The sequence below is a fragment of the Trachurus trachurus genome (assembly GCF_905171665.1).
Source record: "Trachurus trachurus genome assembly, chromosome: 14".
NCBI classification, from domain to species: Eukaryota; Metazoa; Chordata; class Actinopteri; order Carangiformes; family Carangidae; genus Trachurus; species Trachurus trachurus.
Window position 1 is genome coordinate 24,708,290 of NC_139903.1, and position 18,999 is coordinate 24,727,288.

An 18,999-nucleotide genomic window follows, 5' to 3' on the forward strand; every position below is an offset into this window, starting at 1 on the left:
GGCCGACTTCAGCTGCCTCTCCTCCGTCTAGGTGTTTCTGTGCTACCGGCCTGGCTGTCACTACCATCAGCTACACTTCAGACTCGTCCCTCCACACTGGACGGTTGTGAAGACGTGTTGTTTGAAGCCGCTGCTGTTTGAAGTAGAGCAGACACAGCAGTAACAGTGGAGCAGCTGTCAGACGCTCAGGCTTCGGAAGATTTGGAAAAAAAGAAAAACCTTTAAAGGAAAACATCGGAAGTTTGCATTTGTGGTGATCGACTAAGATTCAGATTGTCCGCATTTTCTTGATCAATGTTAGGTTTTTTTTTTTACATAAACCATATTTTTCATAGCAGTTCTCTTTTTTATGCTTGGAAGTTTACCTTATTTGCATATGGCCTTAGGGGATCTAATACATTAATAGTATATTATGCCGTTTCTATTACAATGGAATAATTTAAAAACAGTGCCATCATCCTGGAGGTCATTTGTATGGATACTAACAAATGGATACGAATAGGCAAAGTATTACTTGAAAACTGTACCACTTAATTAGCTACAGTGGAAACTTTGAATGATGGGTCGAGATTCAATGCTTCACAACTGCAACAAATATTTATTGTACGTTCAGTCGCTGAATTTAACTGATTAATGATCACTATACAAAAACCACTCTCATTTTCATTAACAAAAAAGCCCACATGAAGTCATCCAGTACAACTGCCATTCACGTATGATGGCAAATATAGTCGCACAACTCTTATTCAACTGAACTGGTCTCAAATCTCCAAACAGAAATCACTGCATTAGTAGAATATCATGACACGCACTCACACATAGTTGAATGTTATTGAGATACTTGCCTAAAAAGAAAAAGCTGACTCCCCAGAAGACTATGTCAAATGTCAAATTCACTCACAAAAAAACAATTTCCTATCAAAAGGTCATATCAACACAAAATCCATTCTCAAATATCACAGCCCGTCGCCAGCGTTTACTCGCAGCCTTGAGAGCTTACACTCCACCGCTGCCTGAAGAAGGCCAAACACTTAGAAAAGAAAAGAGATGGTAGATTTATAAAAAGGATTGTAAGATTAAGATTTAAAAAAAAAAAAAAAAAAAACTTCAAGTGTGGTTGCGAAGTCTGAAATAGCTCCTGGGATGTGGGATGGAAAGTGAGAGTCAATTCTGAAACATAAATATGGACCGTCCATTCCCAAATCATAATAAGTTTAACGGTACAAAAATATATATACACTGTACCAGTAAAACCTATTTTCTTAGGCAAGCAACAGGATAACGTCTACATCACTGTTACAAAAGAAAAAAATGAGCATGATCCATAACAGCAATGAAAAATTAGTCAAACACTTTTAGCTCATTGTGTAAGTGAAATTTCCATATGTGACCGCTGTGGTACGATGAGCAAACACACACTCAGAGTGAGACCCTTGTGGTTCCATACATTAGCTTGATTATAAGAGTATGCTTCACTCCATCCACATTCTGTATTGGCCCTTAATAGTTTTCCTGGAAACAGAGGCTGAAAGCAGCAGGGAGGGGCCGGGGGGGGGGGGGGGGGGTGTTGAGGGCACAGTGAGTCACCACTAGCGAAAACTGCACTTTTCTTACCCAGTGTTTTCAAAGTGTGAAAGAGCTCACAGGTGGAGTGAGGAGCCACCTGACAGGGAGCTGCTGGGTGACAGAGGCTCTGGCACCAGTACAGATAACCTCCGTGTCAGAACACTTTATGTTGTAATAGCCAGTTATGTGACGCCCACAACCTTATACAACCTGTATGAATGATGACATGAAGCTGACATGACAGTCTGATATGGTCCAGATAGAAATATCAACAACAACTGGATGGATTGTAGTGATATTTAACACATTCACATACAGTAGAAGGGGTCAGGATATACCACAATTAACAATTACCATGATATCTTTGAAATAAATAATAGACTGATACTGCTTTCATCATCTACATGTTTCCATTGGTCAATTATTTTGTACAATTATGGTCACATACTTTTCCTTCACCTCCTTACACTGTTTGGATCTAATTCCAAAAGACAGACCAAACCACACACATATACATAGGCCTACTATGTAACGAAGGTCCACGGGTATAGCCACAGTCTGGAGGTACCAGTGAGGTGAAGTGACGACGTGTGGCGGTTAGCGGTATTGAAGTTAAACTCACCCACCCATAAAAGACGTTAACCCACTTCCCAAGTGGTCACGGACCTCTTGGCGAAACAGTTAGCATCGTCGCCCGCGGTGCGAGAGACCCGGGTTCGAAACCCACCGAGGGCAGATCGTAGCGGAAATAATGGCCAGTGTCAAAAAGGAAAAAAGGAAAGAAAAAAAAAACAATCGATCACGGACTTCATGATCGATTACCATGGCAACAAACGAAGCTTCGATTTTTTGGGGGCAGCCCTACTGTTTATCCATGCAGAGTCGTTGGGGGGGTGAAGCCAATCCCAGCTGACATTGGGTAAAGTACACCAGGTCACCAGCCTATCACAGGCTCAACATATAGAGATGAACAACCTCACACACTCACACCTATAGGCGATTTGGAGTCACCAATTAACCCAGTGTGTGTGTTTGTGTTATGGAAGGAAGCTGAGAGAGAACCCCCGCAGGCGCAGGGAGAAAATGTAAACTAAAGGGGAATCAAACCCTGAAGATTTTTGCTGAGAGGCGAGAGTGCTAACCACCACACCACTGTGCCGCCCTACATTAAGTACCACTCTCACAGAAAACCAAATGCAGCTGCATGGCCTAGTTGCTTTGCTGTGATTGTTTGCGTTGATTTGTTGGGTTAAAAACATTTTTATTTAATTTATCTTATTTATACAAAGCTGAATCTCTGTGATAAGAGATTTTATAACTAGATCTTGATATGTACAAACACTATCAGACTATAAAACATGGTCATAAACTGCTGTAATCTGAGTGGTCGACACCACTGAGTGACAGCCAGCCTTCACACAGAAGGTTATTATCACATGCAGTCTCACTACTCCACAGCGGATCAGGACACTATTGTGTGTCCCCTTATTTCCCCTGCTGACAGAGACCAGAGCTCACAGACCTGACTTTATTGTGTGGACTAAAACCAACGGTGCTGCAGCGCTAACCAGACAGCATCACCTCCAAAAAATGAAAGCAAAGAGGACTACAGTACTGTGTCACTGTCTGGTCTTTTTCTTTGGAGAGCACAAAACATCACCAAGGCCTTTTACAGTACTTACCAAGCTGCACTGTCCTTTGAAAAAAAAATCCCTGAATATCCTTGTTTAACTCTCTCCCTTCATCTGCAGCTCTGTCATTACTGACGTGGATTTATTAGACGAAATCCTTGAGGGATCATAGCTCTCATCTGCATTCTCTCTGGCCCAAGTCTATTTCATGGGAAGAGCATGCAGTAGTTCTGCTCAGTGAAGAATATACATAGAGAAGTTAAAAAAAAGAGAGAGAGAGAGAGAGAAAAAAAGAAGAAAAGAAACTGAGGTGGATAATATTTTAGGTTGATAGCAAGTGTAGAACCCCTAACCAGTCTAATGTGGCGTTAAATGACTTGTTACAGTTACCGATGCTGTTTCTGGTGCTGCAGGAAACGCACAAACACAGCACAGAGATGCTGCATGTCGAAGGTATAAAATAACATTAGGAGCAGTTGTCAAACAGTGAAGTGAAGTTCCACACGTACAAACACAACACAACCTTCAGCCACTGCAGTATGCAGCATGCAGCATGATGAATAGCTACACAGTTAGCTATACTTCACAGTAAAGCAGATGTGTGTGTGTGTATGCATGTGTGTGTGTGTGTGAGTGAGGAGCCAAGGGAGAGAGGCGAAGTAGGCCAGCATGAATATAAAATCACCCCTGCCAGGCAATAATGTGGGCTACAAGAAGGAAGGGAGCAGTGTGTGTATTTTTTTTGTGTGTGCGTGTGTGTGTGTGTTTGTTGCCAGAGAAAATGTGCAGATGAAGGTGTAGGAGACTAAAGCAAGGGTTTGTAGGAACACTCATTTATCAACTCTCAGGGATGTTGAGGGCGTACACACACTCACCAACACAAACACCAGGTAATTCAAACAAAGCAGTTTGTTATAATTTGGAGATTAGTACATTGTAGAGGTGCCAGAGTGAAACACACACACACACACACACAAACAAATGCACACACAACGATTCAACAATGTTTTTGATCCGAATGCAGCGAATAAGGATTCCATAGAAATGACGATTCTCTGCTTGTCCCCACAAACACACACACACACTCAGATGGTGTCTGTGTGTATTTTGGCAAAAAGAAAAAAAGAGAAAAAAAAAAGCTGAAGAACAAAAGATCCAGGGACAATAGCTTGAACCAGCCGGTCACAATTGTGTGGAAACACAGAGGAAGACAACAAGAATAATTCAGATCACACGCTCTGTGGAGCCTGTATATGAATATTAGTGCTGAAATGAATAATTAATTTGGCCTGTAAAATAACAGGACATTAATTAAATAGCAATTTTATAGTTTTTCATTGAGTAAAAATAACAATAACCAGGTGGTTACAATCTCAGAGTTGCAAAATGAAACATGCTTTGTTTTGTTTTTTGTAACTCTGCTGTATAATTACAATGTGGGGTTTTCAAATTAAAAGCCTTTTCTTTCAGACATTACTGATTGCTTTAGTTTTGGCATATTTTATAGGGTATTTTTTTTAATAGGGCTCAGTGTTTTAGGTTTTATCCTCATCTATTTTGAATATAACATTAATATTCATGTGGAAATCACTTGGTAATATGCAGTAAAATACGAACAGCTACTATATCTTTTATGAACCTCCTTCACTTTCTATTAGCTTGAATATATTGATACATAATGAACAATTATATCTTGTGATTAAAATTACTAAAACCCAGATCTGTTGGCATGATCATTATAATGTCTAATCAAAGTTTATTAAGATTGATACTGAATGTTTTAATGTATAGAGCAAATAGGGAATGTGACTACAGCTGCTGGTAATGAGCCATGCTTTTATTATGAAATCCACTCTTTAACCTGCTCTTGTGGCAAATCAGTGCAATCTGGCGTCTTTGATTATTCTTTGTGTTTCTCAAGAATCACTCTAGGCTAGCACCAGGTCGATTGTTTTTCTACAGCGCTGTAACTAGGGCACTATAATAACCCTGAAGTGAAGAAGACGGCACGTGGCACGGCAGCAGCAACAGGTCAGTGGCAGCCTGCAACATATAGACAACAAGAAGCCAATATGCAAATAGTGCCAAGAGACATCTGGACCGGCACACTGAGTGGGTTTCAGCTGTTAACTTTACATTAACAACATAATGTTCATATATTAATGTCGCCGTGTTCATGTCCTTCAAGTTATACCGTTATTGTTCGTGAAATGCGTCAGCTGGCATCTGTTGCATCAGAAGGCTTGTGCCTGCATGTTTGTTCACGGAGGCTAACGTTAGCTTGTTTAGGCTAATTCATAAGATCAGCTGGGTGCTCTACTCACAACATCCATTACACACCGTCTTCACCGCTCAGCCTGTCAAAATAATGTCAACAATGTCTACTTTTTAAATTAATATTTTCACCTCGCTAGTCAATTTAACCTGCTGCTTGCACACCGACTACACAGAGATGTGTGTGTGTGTGTGCTGCACAAATCATTTCACTGGTAAATGTATTTTCTTATATTGTGACAATCCCATTTCAGGTCAAAAACACAACACAATGTTTATATGGAAGCTCAGAGCTTCTGAAAAAAAAAGAAGCCATTTCTGTCAGTTTGAGACACCTGCACATCTTTCCTCCAGCAGGCCTTTTGTCATTCTCCTCCGCCATACATCCACACTGACAAAAGCAGAGCTCCAGGAGGCTGCAGATGACGCGTTGGCAGACGTATGGCTAACAGCACATTCTCTCCCTCCAGACTTTCTTAGTTTGAAATGTGGCAGAGATGAGTGGAAGGAGACGGCGAGCGAAGAAAAGAAACAGTAAAAAGCAACGGCACTGCAGACAGCTCCATTACCTCCTCACAATAGGGATCATCCACATTCATCCACCAGCCGCCTCACCCAACCAGGGAGTCAGGGAGCGAGGGATGAGATTACACCGAGGGGTTAGGGAGATGGATGTGCTTAGAGGAGATAAAGAATGGAGAGATGGAGGACGTAACAAAAGGTGTCGTTAAGAATGGGACATTTTTGTCTTGCGCCTCCCCCCATCCCATCCTATCCCGTTCCCAGAAGGTGCCCTCACCCAAAACTCAGACATGGCTGATCCGCTGAGAAATCCCAGCATCTGGAAATAGCAGCTAACGATGGATGAGGCGGAATTTAGAGAAGTAGAGCAGAATTGAAGCGCTCTAAGACACAGAGGTGAACGGTTTAGCCCGGATGCTTAACTGGCTCCGACGCTCACACACATACAAATCAAGAGTGGTGAGAGAGAGAGAAAGAGAGAGAGAGAGAGAAAACCGTGTTATAACTTAAGCCTAAAAAGAGAAACGACAGAGAAACCAGGAGGAATCAGCACCTTAAAGACTTTTTAAAAAAAAGACTCATTTGGCTCCGGAGCACGTCATTATGGAGAACCTCACTTACAAAGAGGATTTGGGAACGAAAGAGTTTGTCGTTTAAGGGACTTGACATTTAGATTTTTTAATTGGTTATTTTTCTGTGACCCCAGATATTCACCACACTGTGGAAACTGGCTTTCTAGATGCCTCAGAGCATGGAAGCTTTAAGTACGGCCCTTCCCGTTCAGCCTCGTATTAACAAGCCAGTACAAGCTAATCCCACAGAGTGACAAGTGACTGATGAGGAAAAATGGCCAATTAAAACTTAAAATGTCAAGGTATCTCTAACAAGATTTGTTCTTCATGTAAGAAAAGTGTGCTAACTCTCCTGTTTACGCAGTTCCCTGCTGTACTCCACCCTTCAATCAACAGGAAGCACGAGCAGAGGAGCGTAGTGATACCTGCAGCGTGATGAGGCGCCGCGGGGGGCAGCCGGAACTCATCAGACCCCCGCTGAACGCCATAAAACTGGACCTGAGCGGCTTCGCTCAAAGAGGAGAGAGAGCACCTGAAGGACAATCACAGACTTTTCAATTTCTCCTCTAAAATCCCTCTAACTGCATCCCATCATCTCGCTTCCCCTCCTTCACCATCTTCCCTCCCTCCGTCGCTATTTCTACAGGAAAGATGAGGATCCTCCCCGCGTCATCCTCCTCCACGCTCTCTCTCTCTCATGCAGGGGTCAGGACAGCCCAGCTGTGTGATAGATAGCAGAGTCATTCATGACCTTGCAGTGGAAGCCACACCCTCTGTCCTCCACCTCCAAAGCACTTGTGTGTGTGTGTGTTACTGGTATTGAGAGAGAGAGAGTGTGTTCATGCAGTTACAGTGGTAGGTCACCCCGTGAAAAAACAACAACAACGAGTTGTTTTTTTTGTTCCATGAGTCAGTAATGGTGCTGTTGTCTCCGTTAGCTAATGTAGCTGACTGGCTGCAGCCCCCAGGCTCACACTGACTCTCTGCAGCATTACAGCACTTCATCTTCCCTGAGAATAAGCCCCATCGCCGTCTCCTGCAAAACACTGGCTGAAGATAAACTAAATGTGCACCCTCTTCCTGAGACATCTCCGTCTTGAAATCGTCAAGCATGAGCCTGAGGCCAATGTTTGTCTGTCCCCTTCATGGAGACGATGAGATACACCAGAAGTTCCACTGTACAGAAGTTAACTCAGGGTCACAGTGAAACGAACATGACATTTAATGGAGGGAAATGATGAATCATTTCATTGAGTGACAAAAAGTAATCAATGGTTTCAGTCATTTCTAAGCAAAAACTTCCAGATCCTCCTCAGTTGTTAAGATTTGCTGCTCATCGTTGTCTTACAGTGGAAATCGGTTTATTTCCCCAAAGATTTCTTTCTTTCTTTCTTTCTTTCTCTTTCTTTCTTTCTTTCATTCATTCTTTCTTTCTTTCATTGACTAAATGAGTGCTTGAGAATAGTTTTCAGATTAATCAATAATGGAAACAATCATTAGTTGCACCCTAATTAAATTGTTGCCTGAGTTTTTATTTGTTTCTTATACAAGAGCTGTTACTACAGCGTCTATGTACACACAGTAAAGAAGAGGACTAGCAATATGATTTCAAATACTACTATACAGTAAATGAGACCATTGTTGGGTTCAGACTTAAATGCGAAAGCACCTGCATTACTTTACTGTAAAAGGCAACACTGCTTGGACATAAAGCAGGAAGAGCTTGATTAATCTAATGATCTTTGAAAGATTAGGGCAACAAATGGGTAGGGAGTTAGGGTTAGGGCTAACTGAGAATAAAAAGCAGCAAATCTTCACATTTGAAAAACTAAAACGAGAAGTTTTGCATTCATTATTTGACAAATGGCTGAAAAAGGATTCATTAGTTATCAAAATAGTTGTAAAATCAGGGATAAATCCAATGCGTCTCCAACAGCAACAGAAAGATGAAGACAGAGGTCGCCTTTTCTTTTTAATTAAAGAAAAACCTGAAACAGTGACGGTCGGAGTAGGTCCAGTAGTTTTAGGAGCACAAACGACTTTTCTTATTAGTCAGTGGTAATAACAGAAAGGTGACCGTCATAGTTCATATGACAATAACATAAGAAGCTCCTGCTAGAATCTGCCACACTAAAAACACAATGGAGCATGAACGGTGCTGGGAAACGACACACAACACTCTAAAGGAGAAAACGATCTAATACTGCTCATTTCAAATAGACATCAATTGTGTTTACTATGCGAAAGCCCATCCAAACACACACCGGTGGTGACACACGTTCATTATTAGGCCATTTAAATCTATTAATTGGATGCTTGTAACGAGAGTCGTCTGCATGGCACATGTGCGCGCGCACAATGACGCATTGTTATTCCCCCCGCATGGCCATGGCCATGCAAGCAGATTACAGTGCTGCAGGGAAACAGTTAGCCTGTGCCCCCCGAGTGTGCAACCAAAGGGCATGCTGGGAGAACAGTTCAATTAAATTCTTTTTTTTTTTTGTACCTGCATTTCTAAACCACCTCAGGGCAAACAAGCACAGAATATGTTTGAAAATTGGGCGACCTATTCCTTTAAAAGAAGAAAAAGCGCCTGTGAGGTCTAAATCAGCAAGTCAATGTCATTGCCCTCAAAGCAGAGGGTCAGGCAGAGATAAAACACTGAAAGAGTCTTTTTCATGCCTCATTTTTCCTCCCCTCCTCTTCGTCGTCTTTATTTTATTTATTTATCATTTATCTATCACGTCTTCCTGGAAAGAGAAACATCAGAGGGCTGCTATGTGTGAAAATGATTGAACATATGTCTGAATGTCAGCATATGATCATTTAGATAAGTGCATGTATATATTTTGGATGTGTGTGTGTGAGAGTGTGTGTGTGTCAGGCTCCATGTGATGTGCTGACTCTGACTCTGCTGGCTGTGGATTCGGTATCAGGTGACCTTGGTGATTGTGGAGTGTGTGGACAAGAATAATGAGACGTTTGCTAACAGAGACTCAGTGGGACCACTGAAGGGGGGCTCAGGTGGGGATTGACGCTGCCAGAAGAAATTGCATCTGACTAAGAAGGAAGGGGCGAAAGAGAGAAGAAGACGAGGCGAAGAGAAGGAGCACGGAGCGGCCGAGACGGCAGCCAGAGCCAGACTCTGCCACCAACAATCTCCCTCCCTGCCAGACAAACGCGCCGTTTTGATCCCAAAAAAAGCATTACAACTAGATAAAGCTGTCTATAAATAAGCACAGCTGGTGCCGTACTTAGGCAGACGGACTGACAGCACCGCCTGTAGATGCATTTTGAAACGTACCCCTCCGTTCTTCAAAAGGAAAGAACAGATACGACGGTGCAGTTCAAACAGACAAAAGCACGTGTCAGCCCTCCTCCATCTGTCAACAAACATTCCTCCAGAGTAGACCTTCCTCTTTCCAGTATCCATCATCGCGACATGCCGAAGCAGACAACCATCGCCTCGGGTGGAAGTGGCCGACCATCGACCTGGATAATTTGGGGGGAGTTTCAATCAACAGAACCATCAGTAAAGTGAAGGGGAGGAAGGAAAGCAGTGTTCTGTGTGGCGCCTTTTACAATAGTGGACCTTTGTGGCCTGTCAACACAAAGCAATGAGACTTCACTGGCACCTGAATATAACAGGTTATGAAGACATCAACCAAGAAAAGGATGGTTTTCGTGGACCTGCTCAATATGAGGCCTGTGTTAGAAAACTATTAAGTGATTCCACAGCGCTCCTGTCCTATCAATCACCAGGCAGCCTCTCTGGTTCATCTCAAAGCCCCTTGAACGGACCTTGACTCCCGGTTGGGAACCACTAGATCTATAATATCCACTACTGGCTTGATGTACACAGATCTATTCACACATACCGGCAGGGGGGGGAAAAATCTGTATAAATGGAGCTGAGAAACTTCACAAGTGCAGGTGTTCACACGTGAGGTTTTAGTGAACATGAAAAAAAAATGCTGCAAATCAAATGCTAACCACTTCACAGCCTCAAATTGACACCAATGGGAGATCTTGACGCATATGCGAAATAATTTCCACCACCGTCATAAAAATAATAAATGCAGAATCTTTTGGAAAAATGGTGGCCTATTCCCCCCCAAACACCTGAAACTAGTGCGACTTTCAATTTGCCACCTATTTGCTCACAACCCGAGTTTATTCCCCTGGTGATCCCGCTATACAAAATAACACTAAATATCACGCTGCACTTCCCTCAGTTATTCAGGGCTGTTTCCTTCCTTGACTTCCTCAAGCCCGAAAAAAAAAAACACAAAAACATTATCACATAGTAGGAGACAGACAGAGAGAGAAAGAGCTTGAGAGACAGAGAGAGAGAGAGAGAGAGAGAGATGCTGTGACAGAAGTCCGGAAGTGGAAAGCAACACCAGGTGGTTGAGCGTCTGGAGGCAGGCAGTCAAAGAGCAGTGTTGCCTTGACAACTGTGATGCCTTGTTGATGGTAATAGCCGAGCACCTCGCCACCAGCAACCCACACACGCACACAGAGAATAAATGTGTTTCTATATGCGCGCACTGCCTCCACTGTATCTTACATCTTCACTTTTTTTTTTTATTTCAATATACTAGTACGGTATTACAATATTAGAAACAATAACAGGCCCAGTGTTCCTGGCTGCACTGGTAGCCGTGGTGATGGACTGATTCTGCTCTGTTGTTTGGCCGCTGTATCAGCATCAGTGCAGCCGGTGTTCCAGCCCAAGTTGATTTTTTATTATTATTATTGTTATTATTATTATCCTCTATCTCGTCTTTTCTTCTCTTTCTTCACACAGACTCAGCAGTTCATCATTTGCCAAAGGCCCGAATCATCCCGTATAGAACGGGGGTGGGGGGGGCCATATCTGATCCAGCCGACAAGCCATCTGTTCAACCAAGCCGCAGCGGGATCTGATCAATACAGCCAGGGTAGGACGGTGAATGTGGCTGCTGTGGTCTCCCACATTGACTGGAATAATGGATCAGCTTTTGGGTCACAGTGGACTCATTGTACCAGCAGCATGACCACTGAGGTTTCCTGCCTCCACACCTCTTTGTTTCAACTCTTTTAATTAAGGAGCTGGGCAACAGAATTCCCTAACAGGCTTAGCTATTGGCAGCCCTGCAACCAGAACTGATTGTTCAATTCAGGATTTAGCAAGTAAAGCTTTATAATGCCAACACATACTGCTTTAATTTGTCAGAGTGTCAGGCACTTTTGTGTGTTAATGCATCAGACCAACATTCACAAATATAAAAGTGCGGCGCAGGTTATTTATGTTAAAAAAAACAACAACAAAACGGGAGTACATTTCAGCTGAACGCTCTGATGAGCTTTCACTGATCTGCTGTGGACCAATCCAGAGTCCTTCCCTCTTCCTCTGCATCAGCTGGTGATTTCTGAGCACATAGCCACTGCAGCATCCTACCACCTCTCCTCCTCCACTCTCTCTTCTCCTCCCCCACCCTCCCTCCTTCCCTCAACCCCCCTCTCCTTCTCCTCCTCCCCCCTCCTCCTCCTCCTCCTATCCACCTGCTTTTAAATGCATGGCGCTGCCCTGCCAGGCCAGTCTATGCAGGCAGCATCACTCCTCTCAGCCCCTCCAGAGTGAAGGAGAGGGGCCGTGGAACAGGATGGATGGTTATCAGCCTGTGCAGCCAAAGGGGGTGTATGTGTGTATGTGTGGTGGTGGTGGGGTTGTAAGGGAAGAAGACAAGGTCGGAGTGAGCCAGCAAAGCCCCCACCTGCTCCTCCATGTAGTACCAATAATCGATTGGGAGATGAGAGGCGACCTGAATCCGGACGGCTCATCAGTCTGACTGAGAGGGAAATGGTTTAGCCCAGCTGTAGGCCGTCCTGCTCCGAGCATCCACTCAGTAAATAGGCCACACCGGCTCCACTGAAACCCTGAAAATAGTCAACCTTCCAGAAAGCACTGCACTGGAGTCAGCCTATAAATTATGTCCACGTTATTCTACTTCTTCCTCAAAATAAAAATAAATAATCACCAGAACCCCCTCCACCCCCCCGTTTTTCATGGCAGATATGTAATACCATGCAGTACACGCCATCGCCTGATGCATGGAGGAGGGAAAACAGCCAGGCAGCATCCACACACACACACACACACACACACACACGTATACATCCTATATCCTCCTAACGCATTAGTCCTAGACCCACGTCTGCTGTACATTTTGCCCCCCCTTTCCTCCTCCACCCCTCCTCCTCCCAGCTGGATTAAATCCCCTGATGTGTTGTGTAGGGTAGGCCCAGCATCACCGAAACAAGGAGGAGAGAGGATGGAGGAGAGAGCGAGAGAGAGAGGTGGTGGTGAAGAGAGAGGGGGGGTGTCAAATAAATAATGTGATCCATAGATTAAACAATCGCACAGCAATATAAAACGCTAACCCGTGTCAGAGCCACTCTTTTGCATCCACTGCTTTGCGCACAGGATGCAGGGCCCTGCCTCCAACAATAGGCCTGCATCCTCATACACATACATATGTCGATGGGTAGCATAATGCTAGTCGGCCTTTGTCTGTGCTGTATTCATTTGTGTCGGTGATCGACTGGAGCGTGTACCTGCACCGGTTTCGCTCATTAGAGAATTAAAAAAAAAAAAAAAACGGGATTCATCCTGTTTGGCTCTCGTGCGCAACACCGAGACCTCGCGCTCGCCCCGTTAGTTCCCGGCTGCCTATGCATCAATACACGTCGGGGTCAGGAGAATTAGGCTGCATGACACTTTCTCCCATCACATCCTCTACCTACTAACTGTTTGGACTGCGAATGCCTTTTCTCTCCCTCCTCCTCCCCCTCCTCCTCCCCGCTGCTGCTGCTGCACCGCAAACGGGTCATGTAGTCAACAATGGCCGGTGGTGGATGGACTAACCCTCCATGCCTGCATGGTGGGGGTCACATGCTTTAGAATATCACAGCTTTATTTATCCCCCCCACACACACACACGCACACACACAAACACGCGGCCTCTGTTTGTTCCCTCTCCATCTGCAGAAATAAGGAGAAATCTCACAAACAAATGACATCATCCTCCTGAAAGCCACACAACCATGGGAGTGAGCCATCGTAAATAAAACATAGCGGGTAAGGGCGCAGTGATTCTACTGTGTTCTATGGCTGCTTGTCTCTGTTTTCTAACCCCCCGCTCCTCCTCCTCCTCCTCCTCCTCCCTCCTTCCTCCCCCCTCCTCCTCCTCCTCCTCCTCCCTCCTCCTGCTCGCTCCTGTTTCCACTCACCAGGTTCAGCACGGTCTCCACGATGTCCCTGTTGCTAACCTCCCCGACCTGGATCAGGCCCACCAGCACGGCGAATTTCATCTGGATATTCCTGATCGGGACGGCCGGGTTGATGACGCCGGCCGGGAGGACCATAGAGCCGGCTGCGGACACCATCCTCTCCCCGGTGGCGCCGGAGCTAGCGCCCGCGGCGACCTGCTGCTGCTGCACGGAGGAGCCCGGAGGAGCAGGAGCAGGAGGAGGAGGAGGATGCGAGTCTCGGTCTGTGTCCGTGAGCGAAGAAGCAGAGCCCGGTGGTGCCGCAACCGGCTTCTCGCTCGACATTTCCCCTCTGGAAACAGGGAGGAGAGGAGCGGTCGCCGCTGTCTCTCACACCTGCTCTAGCCTACAAGCTCGGGCGTCTGCTGCTGCTGCTGCTGCTGCTGCTGCTGCACAAAAACCATCCACTGCGCAGGAGAGAAAAAAAACAAAAAAAACAAGGGAGAGCTGGTTCCAAAAATAAAAAAATAAAAGAATCCTCTGAATTCACCCTATCCTCCTGAAAATATGTAGGGATTCATAGGGCTGGAAAAAAAGGATGGAGGTTTGACAGAACGGTAGCCTACGCTTCTCTCTCCCTCTCTCCCCCCTCTGTGTGTGTCTCTCTCTCTCCCTCTCCCCCCTCTCCCTCTCTCTCTCTCTCATTGGCAGGTTGCAGTCAGTGCGGTCGTCGAGGAGAGAGCGCCATGTTGACGCCCCCTGTCTGCGGTAGTGCGCTCTCGCCGCGCATGCGCACTGGCTGACTTTCTAAGAGGGCGCTGGAGCGGAATAACATGGAGCCATCCATGCATGGGTTCATACAGAGCACAGCACAGCACCACCTAAACTACTGGGTCTTTTCTGTTGTTTTATGGTTGTTTGTTTGTTTTGTCATTTTTTTTATTTGTTTGTTTGTTTTTCCTACTTTGTGTAATTGTTTCAGGTTTAAATGCTGCAGAAGAGCTGATATTAAAAATGAAGTAACACAGCAGTAACACACCAATAAGTATTAGGAGGTTGGGTGAGTGGGTGGGTGGGTGGGGGTGTACTTTGGGTGCAGTGCAGGGGCAAATTCAGATGAAGTCGGTGCAGTTTAGAGAGGCTGCCTTCCAGACACAGACTGTTTACATATTCAGGAGCCGTCCATCTGTCCCACTTACTGCTGTCCCGGCTTTAACTCGGCTACCTTTGTCTCCTCATGAAGCGCGTGGCAGGACCGCTCTCCTGACACTCATCTCCTCACGTGTGATTTTCTCACCTTCCCCCTCCTCTTTCTCCACAGACTTCACCCCTCTCCTCCCCCTGCCCCCCCCCCCCCCCCCCCCATCACCTCTCCTCGTCTTCTCTGTGCCCTCTCTTTTACAGAGCAGCATCCTGATTTATGTAGAATACTGTATATTACACTTGAGCATGGTGTGGTATCCTCCTCCAGGCTGCTGTACATCTCAGTGTGTTTACAGTAGAGTCCTGCGTTCTTCACTGTGTCTGGATATTGTTTCTCTCAGTTTTCTTTATTTTTAGGCCGTGCACTCATCTGACTCTCAGTGTCGACACACACACAGATTCTCGTAAAACACACACTGGCTCACCAACACCTACAGTATCCTCTGGAGGCTGCGGGGCCGGGGCTACTGGTTCACTACCTGTGTGCGTACATAAGCCTGTTTCACACTCCATGTGCTCTTCCAACAGGACACATCTGCTGGGTAGGATTTCTATTAGTAAGGAAGCTGTGGAGGCTGATTTGTCACTCTGTGTGCGCGTGTGTATCTGTCGGCAGTGACGGCAGTCTCTCTGATGTCTCGCTCCTTATTTTTCTGGAGATGCTGGGCTGTTGACAGGGACGACAAGGTTGGGGGTGACACGGAGAGTGACATTTTCTTTCTATGTGTTTGTTGTGTGCGCTTCACACTCGGCGCACGTGCATGCGCGCACGTGAGATCATTAGAGAATTTTTACAGATGAGCAGAGGCCAACCCAATCAATGGCACAAAGAAAATGAAAGAGACGGCGGCGGTGCACAGTCCGTCAAAGCTGCACACTCGCATCTGTTACACGCGCTTCCCTCACACTCAGGCGAGCAGTTTCTCAAAGCAGCACATGCCATCTCGCTCTCAAACGAGCACACACTCGGGTTCTTGCGCAGACACACAAATACACATGCACACAACTACAATAGCAGGCTCTCTCTTGCACACAAACACACTCCTCTTTGTTTTCAGACAAAGGCTCGCTTCTGCACCTTTGTCATGATTCCACAAAAGACTTCTTTAACAGAAAGAGAGGTCTTAACCGGGATCTGGCTGGTGATTGGGTGAAACCCTCCTAACATTGTTCTCCTCCTCTTTCCTTTCCTCCCTCACTCTCTCTCTCTCTTTCATCATCATCATCTCTCCTCCACCTCCTCCCTCTCTCACCTCCAGTAGAGATGCAGTACTTTGCGGGCAGGCAGTCACTTTCCTCTCTGCTCCAGTGCACCTTTGTAGAGATGTGTGGAGGTAGTGCCAGTGTCTTGTGTGGGCTGATGATCAAGGTGCAGGAGCTTCAGAGGGGACCGGGGACTTGGTGAGGATCAGGCAGAGAGAGAGTGCAGCAGAGGTGACATCTGTCAGGGAGGGTTTGATCAGTGCGTTACTGGAGAAAATGCAGTTTGTTTATGTGTTTTTTTTCTCCTGTGTAATAGTTGTGGTTGGATTTGGTTTGACAAGGATCTACCATCCATCAACTTTTTCCCACTTAAAGGGATAGTTCAACATTTTGGCAAATTGGCCCATTGCCATAATCGCTATTGTCATAGCAGTAGGTTCGTTACCTTTAATTGACGGTGCAAGCTATTTTTGGAACGGCGGAGCAGAGCCGTGAGCTGCTCAGGGCTACGCTACGGAGGCTGATGGGATTTCTTGGTTTCCCTCATCAAACTCATCAAATACACAATCCAACAACTCCAAAACGCTCTCGTTGACAAGTTGTGACCTGCACATTCACCACGCTATGAGATAATAAGGTTCTGCATGTTCTCCTGACGGGAACATGCATCAGCGGTTTTGCATGAATTTACCTCGAAAACAACTCTGTCTCGTAAAGTTCCGTTATTATCTCATACTGTAGCGTGGTGAATGTGCAGGTCACAACTTGTCTACCAGAGCGTATTGGAGTTGTTGGATTGTGTATTTGATGAGTTTGATGAGGGAAACCAAGAAATCCCATTAGCCTCTGTAGCGTAGCCCTGAGCAGCTCACCGCTCCGCTCTGCGGTTCTAAAAATAGCTGCACCTACAAATCAAGGTAATGAACCTACTGCTATGACTATAGGTTTTGATTGATTGATTGATTGATATCTTTATTTCGATCATGTAAACGACAGTGTAAAAAAAATAAAATAAATAAGATAAAATAATAATATAATAAGTGAACAGAAAAATGTATACACAACATCTCATAAGCAACGCAGTTTACATGAGCGAAAAGGAGTAGGAAGAAGTATAAACTTATCTAATCCTACCCCTATAATACCCTATAGGTATTATGGCAATGGACCAATTTGCCAAAATGTTGAACTATCCCTTTAAATGACCATTTAGACAAGACTGCGACAAAAACAGACACCAGCATTTTCAGGCGTTAAAACAGAAGGATAAGTTGAGGAGGTTACTCACAGCAGACTTGCAGACGTATAAAGGGCAGGGGCCTCAGGCAGAGACGGAGACACAGGTAATAACGTCCTGTTTTCACAGACGAGTGTGAGTCATCGTCAAGCTGGTCCTGCGTGGGTGTGCGTCCATGTGCATGTACATGTTTATGCCTGTGTGAAAAAGATGGAGATGAAAAAAGCTGATTAGAGTTGGCACAAAACATAAACACACAGTTTGTCCATTACTCAACTTTATCTTACTTCTGTGAACAAATCAGTTTTTTTTTTTTTTTAGATTAACAAACTTTTCATTCAAACACTCATGAGCTTTTCTTTTCTGGCATTATTGGCAGTTTCTGTATTATTTTTCACTGTTAGTCATAACTTTGTCAAACAACAGCAGTGGGCCAATCTTCATGTCATATTGATGTCTTATTTTTTTCAGTCATATATTGGAACATCTTGTTTTTGTAACATTTCCCTCGCTTCAAACTTCATCTTTAAGGGTTATTTGGGGTCAGATTCAGACTTCACAACTTTTTTCTTTTGTGAAAATATATTGTCTATATTTTGATGAAAGGCAGCAGGAAGTAATTCGCAATGCAGAATTCAAGAAATTTATATTCTTGAGAAACTATTAAAACTTCAAATTAAAACAGGTGTGAAATTCTCTCCCCGCTGGCGTTTTTCTTTTTTTACTCGTATGCAGAAAATGAGATTTATAAATGGACTGAAAGATCCTTAGGGCCACACACTCAGGACAAGATTTCCTCAGTTGCTCCTGTGCTGAAATCTTAGGACAGAATAATTTCAACAAGGAGGTCATATTCCCTGTTGCATTTTTCTACAGGAATCTCAGAGGACAGTCCTCAAAGGACACCACAAAGTAGCTTATTAAAGTTTTAAAGATAAAAAAAAGAGCGTCTGTGTATCCGTCTTAAGGAAAGAGCACATAAGGAGAAAAAAATGTCATCCTGCTAAAAACTCATAACCTCAATATTGGTCATTGTCATGTTTTAAGGATTACACGCTTCTCTATGGGTTAAGAAGATTAGACCATCTTTGGTCTTATGAATCGCTTTCAAGACCTCCAGATGAACTCACAAGTGTGCAGCGATAACGCTTTGAGCAAGCCGGTTCCATCTGAATCGAGGAGAAAAGATAGACAGGAACAGAATATTCCAGCAGCAATTATTTTTGAAACATATGTCAGTTCCTCATTTTCATCATTCAGGTGGGGATAAGCACTGGTTTGTAGTAACACTCCCCTCAATCTGGAAAGCTGTCACCGGGGATAAAGGAGTCTACTTTGACAGGGGTCAAGACCCCGGATCAAGGACTTGGCTCTTTTGACTGTGCTGCAGCACAAGGGGAGCGGAGGGTGAGTCCTGAACTGTGGCGGTGGCCATGAATAAACCCATGCAGAGATGGAAAACATGCTTTGGTTTGATACAAAAGCTTACATACATCACATCCCTCCGAAGGCTACTGAGTTTACAAGGCCGCAGCTG

At 44.7% G+C, this 18,999-nt stretch overlaps 1 protein-coding gene across 3 annotated transcripts in view; it reads right to left on the reverse strand.

The window, feature by feature from the left end:
* nbeaa (neurobeachin a) overlaps positions 1-14,164 on the reverse strand; it is a gene marked incomplete at both ends in the record, with an annotated part of 101,510 nt that extends 87,346 nt beyond the window's left edge. For all 3 annotated transcript variants that reach the window (XM_083987227.1, XM_083987226.1, XM_083987225.1), the window contains one exon: positions 13,841-14,164. In XM_083987227.1, the coding sequence (XP_083843353.1) occupies positions 13,841-14,164 (324 nt within the window). The remainder of the gene's footprint in view (positions 1-13,840) is intronic.
* Positions 14,165-18,999: the final 4,835 nt, after the last annotated feature.